General features: G+C 43.5%; 1 protein-coding gene across 8 annotated transcripts in view; it reads left to right on the top strand.

The window, feature by feature from the left end:
• Window positions 1-17,719, top strand: part of dmd (dystrophin) — a 309,740-nt gene that overhangs the window by 197,627 nt on the left and 94,394 nt on the right. For all 8 annotated transcript variants that reach the window (XM_037762036.1, XM_037762033.1, XM_037762039.1 and 5 more), the window contains exons 31-35: window positions 1,209-1,391; window positions 4,648-4,782; window positions 9,409-9,558; window positions 14,934-15,095; window positions 17,378-17,488. In XM_037762036.1, the coding sequence (XP_037617964.1) occupies window positions 1,209-1,391; window positions 4,648-4,782; window positions 9,409-9,558; window positions 14,934-15,095; window positions 17,378-17,488 (741 nt within the window). The remainder of the gene's footprint in view (window positions 1-1,208; window positions 1,392-4,647; window positions 4,783-9,408; window positions 9,559-14,933; window positions 15,096-17,377; window positions 17,489-17,719) is intronic.

Genomic DNA, 17,719 nt, shown 5'->3' with positions numbered 1-17,719 from the left:
TGCGTTAAAGAAATTAGTGGCGTTAAAACTAATTTGCCTTAACGTGTTATCATCACTTTTTATTAGCACTAATAACAATATAGAGTCACTAAAGATTTGTCCATTTTCCTAGGCACATGTGTAATTTTTCCTGCAGCTTTACAAATGAACAAAAATGGTAATTTAGACTTTTTTCTCTGAGATCATTCACAGCCACATTTAAACTGCTTGTGTATCTTCATTGTAGTTCTAAATATGTAGAGTTATGTGGAACCCCGTTTGGATTTGGTTGACATCATGATCTCCTCTATATTCCAGATCAGACCGATTTTACGCAGCTGCTTTTCTCCGTCACTCTCTTCTGATCCTGGTTAATTCCGGGTCGATAACGCCGCCGTCTGCCTGCCTCGCTTTCCATTGTTGAAGTTAAAAAGCAGCTCTCTTTCTTTCTTTCTTGCCCTCTCTTTATCTTCTTCCCGTACACTCGCTCGCAGCTTTGTGTCTCTCTTTCAAAACCCCCTCTCCTCTTCCTCAATTTTCTATCAAATTGCATCTCCTATTCACCGCTGTACTGTGTTTTTTTTTAGCTTTCATAACTTTAATGTAATGTATTTGTGATGTAAATGTATTTGTGTTCCACCCAGAAGCTCTGGCAGTCCCCTTCCATTCACCCCTCCTCCTGAAAAAAGTTTACTTGAGAGTCAAGTTGAAAATTAAAAATTGATTTCACTCTGCTTGCTCTTGCTAATCTCCCTCCTCCTCCTCCTCCTCCCTCCTTTCACCTCCTCTTCCTCTCCTCTGCTTTCTGCTCCGAGCTTAAAGGAAACTCCACTCCGTTCAATCGCTTATTCTCTTAATCCCCCACCTCCCCCGTCTCCTGCTCCCGCCCTCCCTCGTTTGGGAAAGTATTAGCTGCACTCCTCCATTCATTGATTCGCTGGCTTACTTGTTCACTCCGTCTCTCTCTGTCTCTTTACACTCTGTGGCTTTGTCAACACTGTGAAGATACATTGATTCATTTGTTTTGTGCATTCATCCCTCCATCCATTAAGCCCTCTCTCTCTCTCTCTTTCTTTCTGTCTTCCTCTCTTCTCTTTTCTTTCACTGTCTTGATGACTTTTGGGAGTTTTATTGACATAATGAAGCTTGTTATGCACACAAACTAAATCAACTCAACCAGAGGTCCAAAAGTGTCTCAACTGTTTCCATTTCCTCTGTCTCTCCATCAGAGGGCCCAGGAAGAGGTCCACTCCAAGGAGCTAAAGGTCAAACTCCTGACTGACAGCGTCAACAGTTTCATCGCCAAGGCTCCGCCCACGGCCCATGACGCCCTGCGGTCCGAATTGGACGTGTTGACGGCCAACTACCAGCGCCTGTGCAGCCGGCTGGATGGGAAATGTAAAACTCTGGAGGTACGAACTCCATCTGCCGTCTCTGTGATTATACGGAAGTGTTAATTGGATAACCTCGGCATGCTTAGGTAAAATGCACTTGAAACTTTTAAGAGGGGGGAAAAGGAGGAGGGTGCATGTGTGCCGGAGGGAAAAACACCCTTCCATGTTGTGTCAAGGCCGTGCGTGGTGCTCATATACATTAGTGCCAGCTCTGCAGGGCATGCTGCTGCTGTGAGTGTACACACAGTATATTATAGATGAGCTTAGGCGAAGCGAGGTTAGCCGAGTTTTAATGTTTAACGTTCAGACTGGAGGTGATAAAAAGTGATGGGCACTGTTGGGGATACATTCTCCAGTAGAAAATATCCCCCATGAAAAGTGTGGACAGTGTGTTCTGTGGTTCGGAGGCAGAAATCTCAGACACGGATAACTGGCGAGGCTGAGAGGAGAGAGGCTTTAATATTGTTTTTTAATGTTTATTATTATTAGTAAAGTTTTTAAAAAAGAGTTTGGAGTTTTGTTCAAGATAATAAATGTCCTGACATCTCTGATGCAGATCAGGAATCCTGAGGACGGCTACAGTGTTCCAGATGTTTGTGACATCTTGCTGAAGCTCAATTAGCGTTAAATCTAGTGGCAGTGTTTGTCAGGAGATTAGAACAATAAATAAAGTTTTAACTCACACAGGCTCCGCCCTCCACTGGAATCTCTAGTTGATGCTGTCCTCCAATCACGAGCACGCATTTGCCCACTGAATTTTGCATAAACGAAGCCGGCCAATAAGAAAAGCAGAGATTTCAGACCCATTTTGGATCTTCGCGGCCGAAGCCGATGTATTGCCCGCAAGACATTCCGTATGCAGACCATCAAACAGATACTGGAACTGGTTCAGCCGGGAGACTGGTTCACCACCATCGACTTTAAGGACGCATTCTTTCATGTCGAGGTGGTGCCGAAACACAGGAAATTCATGTGTTACGCCTTCCAGGGGATAGTCTGAGTACAACGGACTACCGACTATTCTCTGACGCTTGGTTACCATCCAGGGATGCTAATTTTGAAAAAGGTTTTTAACCGATAACCGACCCTCGTTAACCAATTATTACCCGTTAACCGGCAAGATTAGTGCGTTTCATGGTCTCATACCAGCTGCAGTGTATGAGCACATCAGACAATTGAGACCCCTGTTCACCCGTTCGGGAGAGTTTAGTTTAGCAGGTTGTCAGCTGTGTGTCTGCCCGGCGTAACTTTAGCAAGTGTCTGACAAAACGTGTTTGTGTTACGTTAGCAGCTGTAGCACTGCTGGTGGCTTTGTGCCTGCCGTAGTCACACACATACGCTGTCAGCTGTCAGAGTTTCTGCTCGCTGGAACTATACTATGAAAAGGGGTAAAACAACCACCAAGAGACACAAAACAACCACCAAGAGATGCAAAACAACCACCAAGAGACACAAAACAACCACCAAGAGATGCAAAACAACCACCAAGAGGCACAAAACAACCACAAAGAGACACAAAACAACCACCAAGAGATGCAAAACAACCACCAAGAGACACAAAACAACCACCAAGAGATGCAAAACAACCACCAAGAGATGCAAAACCACCACCAAGAGGCACAAAACAACCACCAAGAGATGCAAAACAACCACCAAGAGATGCAAAACAACCACCAAGAGATGCAAAACAACCACCAAGAGATGCAAAACAACCACCAAGAGGCACAAAACAACCACCAAGAGATGCAAAACAACCACCAAGAGATGCAAAACAACCACCAAGAGATGCAAAACAACCACCAAGAGAAACAAAACAACCACCAATAGACACAAAACAACCACCAAGAGATGCAAAACAACCACCAAGAGACACAAAACAACCACCAAGAGATGCAAAACAACCACCAAGAGATGCAAAACAACCACCAAGAGGCACAAAACAACCACCAAGAGATGCAAAACAACCACCAAGAGATGCAAAACAACCGCAAAGAGACACAAAACAACCACAAAGAGACACAAAACAACCACAAAGAGACGCAAAAAAAACACAGAGATGCAAAACAACCACAAAAAATGGCCAAATATCCACAGACAAAAAATAACTACAAGAAGACCAAAACCATTACAAAGAGACACAAAACCACAGATAGATGCGTAACGACTACAAAGAGACACAAAACAACAATAAAAGAGGCTAAACAACTCTAAAGTCTGTGTGTCTTGCGTCTATGTCGGAGAGATGGTGGGTCCTTTTGCATGTCTGTGCCCAGGGTCCCATTGTCTCATAATCCACCCAATCCATGTTCAGAAGGCAAACAGTATGGATTTAATACGTTTAGTGGCCCCCCATTAAAAAATACTTAAATATGACATAAAGAAACAAGGGATCATATGTTTGTTCTAGTACAACGTTTCAACATCAATCATGCAGTATGGTGAATTGCATTTTAATGGCCGTTTCAATCTCTAATAGATATGGAGAGCTCTGTGTGTGCTCCTGTAGGAACTCCAGACACACTCTCTGTAATGTTTATTGACCAATGAATGTATGCAGAAGAAGCCTATATAACCTAGAACTGTGTATTTCATCAAGGAGTCCTTTGCTTTTCTTAGTACAGATGGGTGTCTCTCTGTAGCTTTTAGCATCTTGAAAAGCTGCTGTTAAAACTGCCTGTCCACTTGATGCTATAAACTAGATGCACCACCAATTGTTTGTGTGAAATCCGCTTTTTCCGCTCAACATATGTCTGAATTTAGCTTCATTTCAAATCTAGGAAGCAAATTTAATCACTTGAGCCAGACAGAAGCAACTGGTGCTAATTTGCAGGTGGAGAGACAAACTCATCAAACATGTTGATGTTGAGCAGATGTTGATGTGACGGCCTGCACCGCCACTGAAAAAGTGAATGTAAAACAACACCGGGAGAAAGTTGGCAGTTGCCGCCACCTGTCCTTGTCTTCTCTCTCTGTCCTCCCTCGATGTGAGTCCCCTCTCCGTCCTCCCACTCTCCTTTGTGCCTCGTTTTCTTGAGACATAATTAACTCTGCGTCTTGGTATTCTTGGTAATTCAACTTTACGGTTGAAGTACTCTCTCTCGCTCTCACTATTTCTCTTTTTCCGCCGCTGTCCGACCGTCTTTCTTCCCTCACACAATGTCAAAATAGTCATCTGTTTTTATATGAATCCATTCACTAATCCTTTCAATCTCTGCTGCCTCTGTGCCTCCTGATGATTTTGTGTGTGTGTGTATATGTGTGTGTGCTTTTGCAGGAGGTGTGGGCGTGTTGGTGTGAGTTGCTCTCCTACCTCGAGCAGGAGAACGCCTTCCTGGATCAGCTGGAGCAGAAGCTGGACGAGACGGACAACCTCCAGGGAGGCGCCGAGGAGCTGCAGGAGGCGCAGGATGTGAGTAGTGAACACAACGTATACAGTATATGCAATAAGACGAGCTTCAGACACTCAGCGGGGATTCCTCCCGGTGAAAGATCTTAATAGTGTGACCTCCTATCTCCGGTCAGTCATGTAGTGTGAAAACCACGATGACTTACAGACTCCCCGATTACAAGACAGCAGGCTGTGTAGTGTGAACAGTGCTGAGATCTGACCACTTTGAGAGTGGTGTAGTGTGAACGTGGCTTAAAGGGGACGAGGGAAAATGAGGTGGAGAGGAGGGCAGGTTGTGTTTTTTTTCCCTTCTATGAAGCTGTAGGTAAGGGTGCTCCTGCTGCGCTCACAGCTCTGCTGTGCTTCGGTAGCAGGGCCGACCGTAGCCAATCTGGGACATTTTCCTCTCGGCTGGTGCTGATTGGTGATCTCCTTGTATGTAGAGATGCACCATCCGCAAGCAGGAGAGTTAACAGGTTTTTGACCGCAGTGAAAATTTCTTTTTTGAATACCTAAACGCCAACACTGAAGCTAGGGTTTGCATGATTTAAAAAAAAAAAGAAAAATCAAATTATTTTGACTGATTATTTCTCCATGTCGCCCAGCCCTAGTTTATTTTATAAGATGAGGACATATTTGATGGTCAGCAGACCAGTTTGAAGTCCTGCAGGGAGGCATGAACAGAAACAGCCACAATGAGCGTTTAGCCGAAGAGCTGCAGGCAGCCGGCTCTCACTGTGGTCTGCGACCAGCGTACCTCTAACACATCATCGACAGCTTTCACCGGAACCTGCTGTGTTGTGGAAAAACACTTGAACCGTGCCAGCACAGCTTGAAATAGTCGTGGTTGGTGCAAGTATGCCCAGCTGGATTGAAAAAACAGCATTTGAAGGAGGCTGACCAGTTTGAGGCAACACATTGTTTCCCAATCTGAAAGGCCACGAGGAGTTCGGGAAGAACCTGAGCAGTTCTCAGCTGCCTAAAGTTGACCATAAAGAGTACTTTGTCATACGGAAGTGGGCGTGGTTCTATCTCTCAGCACCTTGCGCACTTTTTTAGCATTTTTTTAAGATCATGCAGTGGATGGATTTAGGCTCAGACCTGGAGGTGAAGTTACACTTTAAGGAGGAAGAAAAGGACCGAGGAGTCAGTGGGGGAGAGATATCATTAAGAGGAAAGATGTGATGTGAGGTTAAGGTGACCAGATCCCAACATTTGTGTGGGACAATGTGGGACACGTTACCAAGGCTGAGAGGTAGTCTACAATTTTGATGTTATGTCCAACTTAAAGGTAATATTATGCTCATTTTCAGGTTCACACTTGTATTTTGTGTTTCTACGAGAACATGTTAACATGCTGTAATGTTCAAAAAACTATTTATTTTCCTCATACTGTCGGTCTGCATATGCCTGCATTTACACTTTGTCTGAAACGCTCCGTTTTAGTGCATTTCGACGGAATTGCAACAGGATTGCGTTGCTAGGCAACAGCTTGGGTCCATGTGTACTTCCTGTCAGCTGATGACATTCACATACACTGCAACAGAAAATAAACTGGGACACATTTAGAATGTTTATGTTTAAAACTGCGTAAAGGGTCTAAATATTGTATATTTGTGACATCACAAATGGGCAAAAATCCTGACAGCTTGTTTCAAATGCAGAGTTTCTGAATACGGGCTGTGTGTATTTCCCTGTGGATTGAGCGTTTCGATACTTTCACAGTATTTATATAGGACTTAAGTTTAAGCTTTATAATTAAAAAACATGAAAATCTCACTTTTTTATAATATGGGACCTTTAAATAATAAACATTTCTATTCCGCCCCTTATCTTGTAACATCTCTATGCTTTGCTCGAATGCATCCATAGATCGGCACGTCTCTTTTTGAGCTGCACGTTTCTTGTGAGACTCACATGAACTGTGTCGCTTGGCAAATTTGGCCTTCCACCTTCACCCACCCGCTTCTAAGTAGTTTCTCAGTCTTTGTTGTAGCTTGATTTTCTTTGTGGTAGTTTACCGCCTAAATCTGCACAGCTTGCTACTTTGCGGGTGACTCGCAATTTTCCCCCGTTGGGCGTAGCGTAGCAAAGATGGTGACCTGTTAACCTGCACTTGACCCACGTGTGCTCAGTTTGATTAACAGCAAACACCGTGATGACAGCCTTCCCTGTTTTCTTCACAGCCAATTGGATAACAGCCAGATTTGATCAAAGCGCCTGTCCTGCAGCGGTAGACTGTAGTGGACTTTTGATAACTAGAGCCAATGAAAATGTGGGACATCGTCTCAGTATGTTGGACTTGCGACAAGGGATAAAAATGCTGTGCAGTCCCTCGTGAAGTGGAACACCTGGTCACCTTATGTGAGGTACTTCTGGAAGAGGTGACATTTGCAGGAAGTAAATATAGATTCAGATGCACAGAAAAAACTAGTACAAAAACATATAATCCAATGGAATTTCGATTGAATCTTGCTTTCGAGACGTTGGAGCTTCCTGAGGAAACAAAGTGAAAGGCTTATGTGTTAACCCTAACTGGTTAATTTGCTTAAACTGTGCTTTTGCAGATTGCCTTAGATGTTACACCCAGGGATTTGGTGAGATTAAACAATGCAAAAAAGCTCAGAGCCCCGAGACCAGGATGCATTATTTCATTTAAGTTCGTACAGAACAGCAAAAATGCAAATAATTGCCCACTCAGCTGTATTTTACTATGCAAAACTGAGTCAGCCAAAGAGACCTTTTTAGGGATTTCAGAAGATGTGAAAAGCTGTTAAGTGCCAAGGTCAGATGAACAAGGGTAATTGACCTCTTTCAGCCTCTATATATCATCACCCAACGCTCTTATCCTGCATAATTTATCCATAGCAGCTATATTACTGACAGTAGATGACAAGAAACAGACAGGAGCACTGACACCGGAGCAAAGCAGCACAGTGCTGTGGACGGGGACGGCAGAAAAACGTATTTTAGACACTTAAAAGAAACTCCCCCCTAAAAAAATCAATATCTGTTTGAGTGTACGTTATATTTAGAATATTTTTACTGATTTATCTTATCATCAGACGGCCCTTTCCTTCTCCTTTCCGACCGGGAACTGAAAGTGAACTTTATCTATGCTCTCTCCATAGCCAGCAGGCTCAGATGACAAAAACAGTAAAGATACGTTTCACTTTCAGTTCAATTCACCGTCATAAAATATTCTAAATATATCGTACACTTAAACAGATATCAACTTTTGCACGTGAGCCTTTCTTTTAGGTGGCTAAAATACGTTTTTCTTTCGTCGCCATCCACAGCACTAAGTTGCTTTGCACCGGTGTCGGTACTCCAGTCTGTTTCTCAATGCTGGGGCACGCCAACCGTCATCTACCGTAAATAATACACCTAGTATGGATAAGTACGTCATACAACCCCACTTCCAAACGCCTGAACTATCCCTTTAAATGCACAAAATGGGATTTTTAGGACTGTCAAAGTTAACTTGATAATAACGCGTTAACACATATTCGTTTTAACGCTACTAATTTCTTTAACGCATTAACGCAACTTGCGATTTTTAATTAACATTTTAAAAATCTGACAGAACCCCATCGTTCAGAGGTTGTAGCGGACTCAGTTTTAAAGCTAGAGTGAAGATACTGGTATCATATGAAACTAGAAAACCTGATGAATCCATCGGTACCAACCATGTCATACTAGCTTGTCATGAAGGAGACTAAATAACGCTCCAAACTTGCGCTAAATTTTGACGAGGACGAGACAGCTGTTGTTGGGCTGCAGTTTGCCATGTTATGATTTGAACATATTGTTTTCTGCTAAATGCAGTACCTGTGAGGGTTTCTGGATCAATATCTGTCATTGATTTGTGTTGTTAATTTATTTACAATAATAAATATATACATATATTTGTATTAAGCAGCATATTTGCCCACTCCCATGTTGATAAGAAGTATTAAATACTTGACAAATCTCCCTTTAAGGTACATTTTGAACGGATACAAAATGTGATTAAATTGCGATTAACTATGGACAATCATGCGATTTATCGCGATTAAATATTTTAATCGATTGACAGCCCTGATCATTTTGTAAGTTTGGTGACATTGTGAAGTAGCGTGGGATCATGGATCATGGGAATTTGTGTTCTTCACCTCCATTAACGTCATTGCAGTCAGCTTCTTCCGGTTGGGATTCCTTCAGTGTTCATCGTCCATGAGGTTTTTGAGTTCTCATCTCCAAAAACAAACGTACCTGGTGATTTGGTGATTAACTCATTTAATTCAACTTTAATTAAAAACACTGAATAAAGCAGTTTCACATTAAAAATCTGTGTTTTTCTGACGCTGTTTGGCGTAAACAGGACGTTGTGGAGGGGCTGCGAGCCGAGTTGCTGCTAACGTTTGCTCAGCTTGTTCCTCTGATAACATAAAATTAAAGGGTTTCTCAGGTTTGAAAATTGTTGGAATCATTTGGGATAATTTAAGTACACAACTCAACAATATATATCAAATAGGTGTAGTCATTTTTTAGACATTTTAATGCGGAAAAGTTACGTATTATACCTTTTAATGCTGTCATTTTTTAACAGCAGAAATTTCAAAGTGGTCAAGTGTGATTGATCTTTGTGTTTTTCTGTGTTTACAGAGTCTAGAGGCTCTTCTGCGGCACCCGGAGGACAACAGGAACCAGATCCGGGAGCTGGCCCAGACGCTGATGGACGGAGGCGTTCTGGATGAACTAATACAGCAAAAACTGGACGCTTTCAACACACGATGGGATGAGCTTATGGCGAGGGTAAGACGCACACTGAGGGCAGATGGTACGCTCGTAGATGGAAATAGAAAAGATGCAATGTCAGAGTTTGAGGTGAATCTATATTTCAGCAGTAGCCTTCAGTGTGTTGTGCATCCTTTAATGTTGTGGGTTGTTGGTCGGTAAACATGAGTTGTCAGAACCGTCATATTGTGGTTAAATTTCTGACACTCTCAGAATTTTGCTGCAGGCTGTCTTTGGTCGCTTTTGGATGAGTTTTACAGTACAATGTTTTGGTCCAGCGTTTTGATTGACAAGCAAAGATTTCACCATAAAAGAGAGAAAAGCTTTGGGCACAGCGTGTACTTCTGGGCTGGATGGTGATGCTGGCAACTGCAAGATAAACACACACAGAATCAGTGCGGTCTCTACACCACAGACACTCGTGGTTTTCTGACAAGGAATTCACCATGTATCTCTCACCTTTTTTTGAGACAGCCCAAAATCGCATAGTGTAAATAAGTTCAAGTCGTTAACACGTGCCTATAGAGTGGTCACCCACCTACCTGAACTCCCTCATTAGGTTGCAACGTAATGGTACATATTCTACAAATAAGGTCCCCTGTATGTGGTGGAAAGTGGCAGAGAGTAGTTCTACATCTTTGATTGTGATTCTGTTTTAAAGGGGAGACTCGTGGGTACCCATAGAACCCATTTTCATTCACATATCTGGAGGTCAGAGGTCAAGGGACCCCTTTGAAAATGGCCACGCCAGTTTTTCCTCACCAAAATTTAGCCGAACTTTGGAGCGTTATTTAGCCTCCTTCGATTTTGGATTTCATTTTAGTTTTCCCACTCTTAATCCTCCCTTCTCGCCCGTCCTCTTCTCTCATCTTCCCCTTCCTCCATTCATCACACCTTTCCTTTTATTCCTGCACTACTTCGTCAACTTCCTCTCCACCCTTTTTCCTTCTATTTCATAGTCTCCTCCTTCCTCTCTTTCCTCCTTCCTCTTCTCCACCTCTCCACTCTCTCTCGTCCTCCCTCCTCTTCCTAATTCTCCTCTTCCTCTCCCAACATCTTCCTTCCCTCGCTTCCAGCCATCATCAGCCATCATCAGCGGCAGCAATACATTCTCAGCCTCTTGTGGTGATCCTCAGTGACAGATTAGACACACTCGCACCCACCCACACACACACACACACACTCGTAGAGACACACACTCATTGCCCGCTGGGTTGATCCTCCCTCACAATAGAAGCAGATTAATGTTCTCCTTGCAGCCTGATAAGCCTCCCTTTGTTTGTCTACCCATCAGAGACAGCGTGTGTGCGTGTGTGTGTGTGTGTGAGAGAGAGACACTTCTTTTTATTTCTTTCAGACTTTTTGTATTTATTGGGAGAAAGTGTCATTGTGTGTATTGTGTGTGCGTGCGTGTTTGAAAAGCACAACAGAAGCGCTTGTGTCCTTTGTTTTGGGTGTGTATGTCAGCATGTATGCATGTGGGGTGAGGCCGGGCCTCTCTGAGCCCTGTTTGTTGGTCATCTATAAAGGCGACGAGGAGCTCAGAGACAGGACGCGGCTGTTTGTGAGTATCTCCGGAAAGACAGATGGAGGAGCGAAAGCACACAGAGACCGACATATTGCCTTCATATTTTTTCCCTTTTCTGGACCTGAGGGGACTGCGTCGAGGGAATTTCTGCTTTTTTAAAATCAGTTTTTTTTTTCCGAACTAAATCAGACCTGTTTGTAGAAACACACTGTCAAATCTCTGGGAGCGTTTCATGGCCAGTTTTAGGGGACGGATTTTTTTCAGCCTTCTAGAGACTTCAGATGAAAACTAGACATTTCATGATGAGGGCTGTCAATCCATTCAAATAGTTAATAGCGATTAATCGCATGATTGTCCATAGTTAATCGTGATTAATCGCATTTTTTATCTGTTCAAAATGTACCTCAAAGGGAGATTTGTCAAGTATTTAATACTCTTATCAACATAGGAGTGGGATAATATGCGGCTTTATGCAAATATACTTATATATTTATTGCTTGAAATCAATTAACGACATCAACATCAAATCATAACACGGCAAACTGCAGCCCAACAACAGCTGTCAGTGTGCTGACTTGACTATGACTTGCCCCAAACTGCATGTGATTATCATAAAGTGGGCATGTCTGTAAAGGGGAGACTCGTGGGTACCCATAGAACCCATTTACATTCACATATCTGGAGGTCAGAGGTCAAGGGACCCCTTTGAAAATGGACATGCCAATTTTTCCCCGCCAAAATTTAGCGTAACTTTGGGGCGTTATTTATCCTCCTTCTCGTATGACATGGTTGGTACCAGTGGATTCTTTAGGTTTTTCCAATTTCATCTGATACCAGCATCTTCAGCTGATCCCGCTACAACCTAAAAATCGCACGTTAACGCGTTAAAGAAATTAGTGGCATTAAAACAAATTTGTGTTATTATCTCGTTAACTTTGACTTCCCTATTCATGACCTATAGAAGCAAAACGGACATGCAGTAAAGTTCTCTTTTACTAATTAAAACAGGCACTCTAGATGGTGTCTAAATATGTAATATCAAAATCTAACACCTTTTAAAATTGGAGTTTTCTAGAAGAGGTTCTATCTGTTAAGGTATAACTGTTAACTAACGTAATGTATTAATTACTGAGAGGAGTTATGATCTAATAACAATAATTAGGGTTATGTTCTGGTGAAGAAAAACCCATGGGCAAGACCCAATATGGCCCATAGCAGGTTCCTTTCAGTCGCAGTAACCCTGACATTGACACTATTTCTATTTCTGTCATTCAAATCAAAGTTTAAACATCAAAAGAAGTATATTTCTTATCTGTTCCCTACTTCTTATCCAGAGAAAAAGTATTATAAGTTCAAGAGTCAAATAGCTGAGTGTCAACGCTTCGCCGGCATCAGATGGAGTTCTACAGAGTGCAGGGGTCCAAGTAAACGCACAGACAGTAGAATAAGTCCATAATCTCATTATATCAATGTCCCACTTTAAAACTCGTGCGGAGATAAATCCAGCCGGCGCATGCAGAGAGAGAGAAAAAAAAAAGAAAAGTTGTCTCACATCTTCCGACTGCACTTCTCCAGATCAAAGAGGCGTGTTTGCCATTTTAATTTCTGCTTCTCGTAACGGCTGGAAAACCAATAAGAGGACATGTGCGCGGTGTGGAGAGAGAACGCTGCTCGCGCTTTTGCCGACGGCGTTTTTCCGACACACGGCAGTTAAGCAAACAGCGATCCTCTATCTCTCTCGTTCACAATCACCGCATTCGTGACTCTGTGTGTGTGTGTGTGGGGGGGGGGGGGGGGGGGGAGAGCAATATGTAATAAGGGAGAAAACCGAGTGTTTAATGAGAATATGTATTCATGAGCCGACAATTGCCAGGGAAATGGAGTACATCGCCACAGGGAAGGTTGTTATCAATGTTTGTCTAAATATTTAATCTCACTCAACTTCTCATTTCATACATTATCAACTAAGACACATCCAATGGTAACATTACGAGTAGTGTATGTGTGTGTGTGTGAAGGGTTAGACAGGCTCAGGGCTATACTTAGAGTCATTATCCGTCTGCGAGGGCTTAGCGTGCTCACCTGTAACCACATACACATGATGTAATAGGCCCGTCTATGAGTTAATCTTGTGGGCAGGTGGGGGGGGGGTGGAGGCAGAATGGAAACACTTCAGTAGTCGCGAGGCGCCTGACGTTTCGCCGCTCACCATCAGAAGATCATTTGTGGCGACGTTGATGCGGTCGGTCACACGGAAGACGACATGAGAGAGAAACCAAGGAGTCCGTTCTTCATGAGGGTACACGCAGGGGGAGTGTGTGTCTGTGTTTGTCTGTGCTCATTTGTAGCTACATGTGTATATAGGGTGTTTGTGCGTTAAAGTAGTTGTGACCTACACAAGCTAGAAACAGTTCTTGTTTTGTCAAGCTTTAAAGGCTTCATCACACTCAAATGCGGAAATTTTGTGGCTAAATCAATTCACTGGAATCACCGTCAGCGGCGCCGGAATGGGTTTTGAAGTGGGGGGGGCAGCTTTGGATGACGTAATACAGTTTTTCCTACAGGATTGTGAGAGACTGTGGTGGGTAGAAGAACATTTTGATCATTTTAAAGTTAAATGCATCAATCTGGAGCTCTTTGAGAGCAAAATGACGAGGCTAGATCTATGAAGAACTTGGTGCTCTGGAAAAACAATTAGCATGGTTAACGAGATGGGGTGCCGACATCGCCGCAGACCTCTCGCACTGAGGGACAGTCGTGCCAGGAAGTCCCGTTCTTCCCCACAGGAAGGGCAACACTGCGCAGCAAGAACTCCGCGGTCCCAGGGAGCAGCGGCGACGGGTGCTGTAAAACTCGAGCCTTTCCAAGCAAGACCTTGATCCTGAGGGTCAGCCCACCAGATGAGACGCGTAAAAATATTTTGGGCTCATTATGAAACTGTAGCGGGCTGGATGTCAGATCACTCTGATTTCATTTGAATTAGAACTACACAATGGTTGATTACGATTGGATAAAGATCCACACTCTGCTCCGGATTAATCTATTATTCAGTGCCTTTTTATTGGGCGTCAACCTCGCGTTTATGCACATACTGTCGAAAAAAGAATTAGACTTGAAGCGTAAATAAACGGGTAGCGGTTACGTGAGACTCAGCTGAGACAGAGCCGTGCAGACAGCTGCTGACCAGATTAAAATGAGAGCGTACCTGTAGAGTAAAAACGCTTCTGACTCCCTCCAGTCTGGGCATGCACGGGGTGGATGGGAATGATTGAAATGTCTTTTTTTTTACCGTGTTGCAATACAGTGATTTGCGACCTTAAAAAGACAGAGGACAAGGGCCGTGAGGCAGCAAAAATTTTATTTAATTACTGTCAAAAATCCCATGAAAAGACCAAAACCAACAATGTGTTCGTGTCTCGAATTCTTTGACTTCCCTCAGCCATCTGTTGCTCTCAGCCCCGAGCCCATTGGTTCCTACTCAAGACATAAATCTTAAGAAACTGCTCACAAAGTGCATTCTTGATTAAAATTACACACAGAAAAGGCTCTCAACACCTGACCTTTACAGGATTGGAGTCATTTTGAACTCCTCTATTGGCCTGATTTCATCCTTTGTGAAGGCTGTGATGTTACTCGGCTCAGGCTTTTCACACACTAACGGCAAAAACCTCCGATAAACAAGACAACAGGTTTAAAAATGTGTTAATGAAATATCCCAAGCTCCCCCTGAGGATTCTGTAAGAGTTGGACATTTAAATGCTTGGACACATCTATTTATGAGTTCCTTGCAGTATGCTGTTTCCTGTATTTATAGTCGACTTTATGCGTTTTTGACGAGGTGTGATGTGTTTCCTGTTTCCCCCAGGCAGCGCTCAGGCAGAAGGAGCTGGGGAAGAGTGTCCAGTTGGCCCAGGAGAATGACAAGACGCTGAGGCAGATCCAGGACTCGCTGGCCAACACCGACCGCCACCTCACCGCGTACCTGGCTGACCATATCGACGCCCTGCAGATACCGCAGGAGTCTCAGGTAGCCGTCAGTGTGTATCTGTGTTTGTGTGTTTAAGGACTTACAAGAATCAAAGGGGCGCCATTATACCGAGAGTATTCCTATCTATGGGAATACTCTATGGGGTAATACTCTCCTCCAATCATATGCATGCATTCGTCCGCTGAGATTTGCATAAACCGACCAATCACGACGTGCCTACCGAATACGTGCATCACCACAGTATATAAGGCGGCGTCCAGCGCTGGCTGGCATCCCTTTTCTCTTCAGCAAGCAGCGGCAGGGCCTCCTTTGTAGAGGGCTCCACCTGTGCTTATAGAACTAGGGTTACAATATCGTAACCTTCGTTCTAACTCCCGTAGGCTCCGCCATCTACTGGACGCCGCTTCTGGCGACGCCTCTCTGCTCACAGCCTTAATCGGACCTGCAGAATTTGAAGTGCAACTAATTTTTCTTGAAGATACCGTAACTCTACCAAGCGGCTGAGAAACTGAAATCGCCACACCTGACCTGACCAGACTTTGCTGCACCCAACCAGTGGGACCAACTAACCAGACCTGACTAGACTGGCTAGAGATTCCTTCATGTAACCAGAAAACCCCAAAAGACCCTTCTGGACCTCCAGTAAATAGACGGAGCCGGGCTGGATTCAACTCCTGTTTGGTTCTAGGCCAGATTTGTGTTAAGATATTAAAGAAAAGTACCTTTCTTTGAGAATAAAGATGCTAATTTACCATCAGGTTTACGTTGACTTATGATTCACTGTCAAGCCTTTGTCAAATTTCATCATTAACAGAGACGGCTGTGTGGACAGGTAGAGAGAGACGGGAGGGACGGCAGAGTGGAAATATACTATACAGACCTCCCGTGTGTGTGTGTGTGTGTGTGTGTGTGTGTGTGTGTGTGTGTGTGTGTGTGTGTGTGTGTGTGTGTGTGTGTGTGTGTGTGTGTGTGTGTGTGTGTGTGTGTGTGTGTGTGTGTGTGTGTGTGTGTGTGTGTGTGTGTGCAAAGGAACCCAAGAGAGAATGGCAAATGCTTTTTTTCTCTCTGTGGTCCTAATTAAGCCGGGAGCTGCTTTGGACACGGACAGCAGGAGCTGACTCACACACACACACACACACACACACACACTATGCTTCCGTCTTTTTGTCTCTTCATCTAACTTCCTCTACACATCTCCTTTCTTTTTCTCTCCGACACACACACACACACACACACACACACACACACACACAGCCTCCAGACAAATCAGGCGGCAGATCGTGAAATAATGGCCCGCGGTGATAGAATGAGTGATGGGAACGTGAGAGAGAGAGAGTGTGTGTGTGTGTCGGGAGGGGATGGAGATATTACCTCCACGTGCGTTGTGTAAAGGATAACTCTCTCTCTCTCTATCTCTCTCTCTCTCACACACACACACATATGAGAGAATGATTGGATTAGAGTGGTGTGGATGAGCATATGTGATTACAGGGCACTTGGTATTTAAAGAGAGAGAGGGGTGACGGAGGCCAAGTGAGAGTGCGTGTGAGAGAGAGAGAGAGAGAGAGAGAAGAGGGTGACAGGTTATTAAAGCTTTTGAGCGTCCTCCTCGTCTCCTTGATACTTCCTGCCCCCTTGTGGTTATCAGACGGAGGTGCACTGTCAATCCATTCCAACTTTATAGGGACTTTCCAGACAGATTTTATTCACTACATTTCTAACTATTATCATTTTTATTCATTTTAGTTTAAAGGCCCCATATCGTGCTCATTTTCAGATTCATACTTGTATTTTTTGTGTTTCTACTAGAACATGTTTACATGCTGTAATGTTAAAAAAAACACTTTATTTTCCTCAAATTATCTCCTGAATATACCTGTATTCACCCTCTGTCTGAAACGCTCCGTTTTAGCGCATTTCAACGGGATTGCATTGCTAGGCAACAGTTTGGGTCCATGTTTATTCCCTGTCAGCTGATGTTATTTACATCCACTGCAACAGGAAATAAACTGGGACACATTTAGAATATTTACGTGTAAAACCGTGTAATAATCTATATATTGTGTATTTGTGACATCACAAATGGACAGAAATCCTAACGGCTTGTTTCAAACACACAATTTCGGAATATTCCGTGTGTATTTCTTCGTATATTGAGCGTTTCGATAGTTTAACAGTATTTATATAGCACTTAAACCTGCTTTATAATATAAAATACATGAAAATCTCACTTTTTACAATACGGGACCTTTAAGATTTTGTCTGGCTGTCATTCATAAAGATAATTTATGTGTTTGTGTTATACTTTGTGTGTTCGTCAGAAAATCCAGTCGGAGCTGAGCGGCTATGACGCGACCCTGGAGGACATGAGGACGAAGAACCAGGACAAAGAGCAGTCCCAGAGGGTCATGGGACAGATCGACCTTACCCAGGTACACACTCACACCTGGATATGTCTTTAAGCAGTCATATGTCAATGTTGCTTGCAGATTTGCTCGTCAGCGTGTAGAAAAGCTCAGTTGAACCATTAGCGGTAAATCCTGCAGTCTTGTCAGGAGATTTAAATCACTAATGAAGGTATTCTGGTTGTGTCGGCGGAGCGTAACGTAAGCAGGAGAGTGTGATCCTCTGCCAACGAGTTGATCTGAGCAGGTGGATACACC

Source organism: Sebastes umbrosus, chromosome 24 (assembly GCF_015220745.1).
Source record: "Sebastes umbrosus isolate fSebUmb1 chromosome 24, fSebUmb1.pri, whole genome shotgun sequence".
Lineage (NCBI taxonomy): Eukaryota > Metazoa > Chordata > Actinopteri > Perciformes > Sebastidae > Sebastes > Sebastes umbrosus.
Note: the sequence above shows the minus strand (reverse complement) of the source record. Positions and strands in the feature narration are given on the sequence as shown.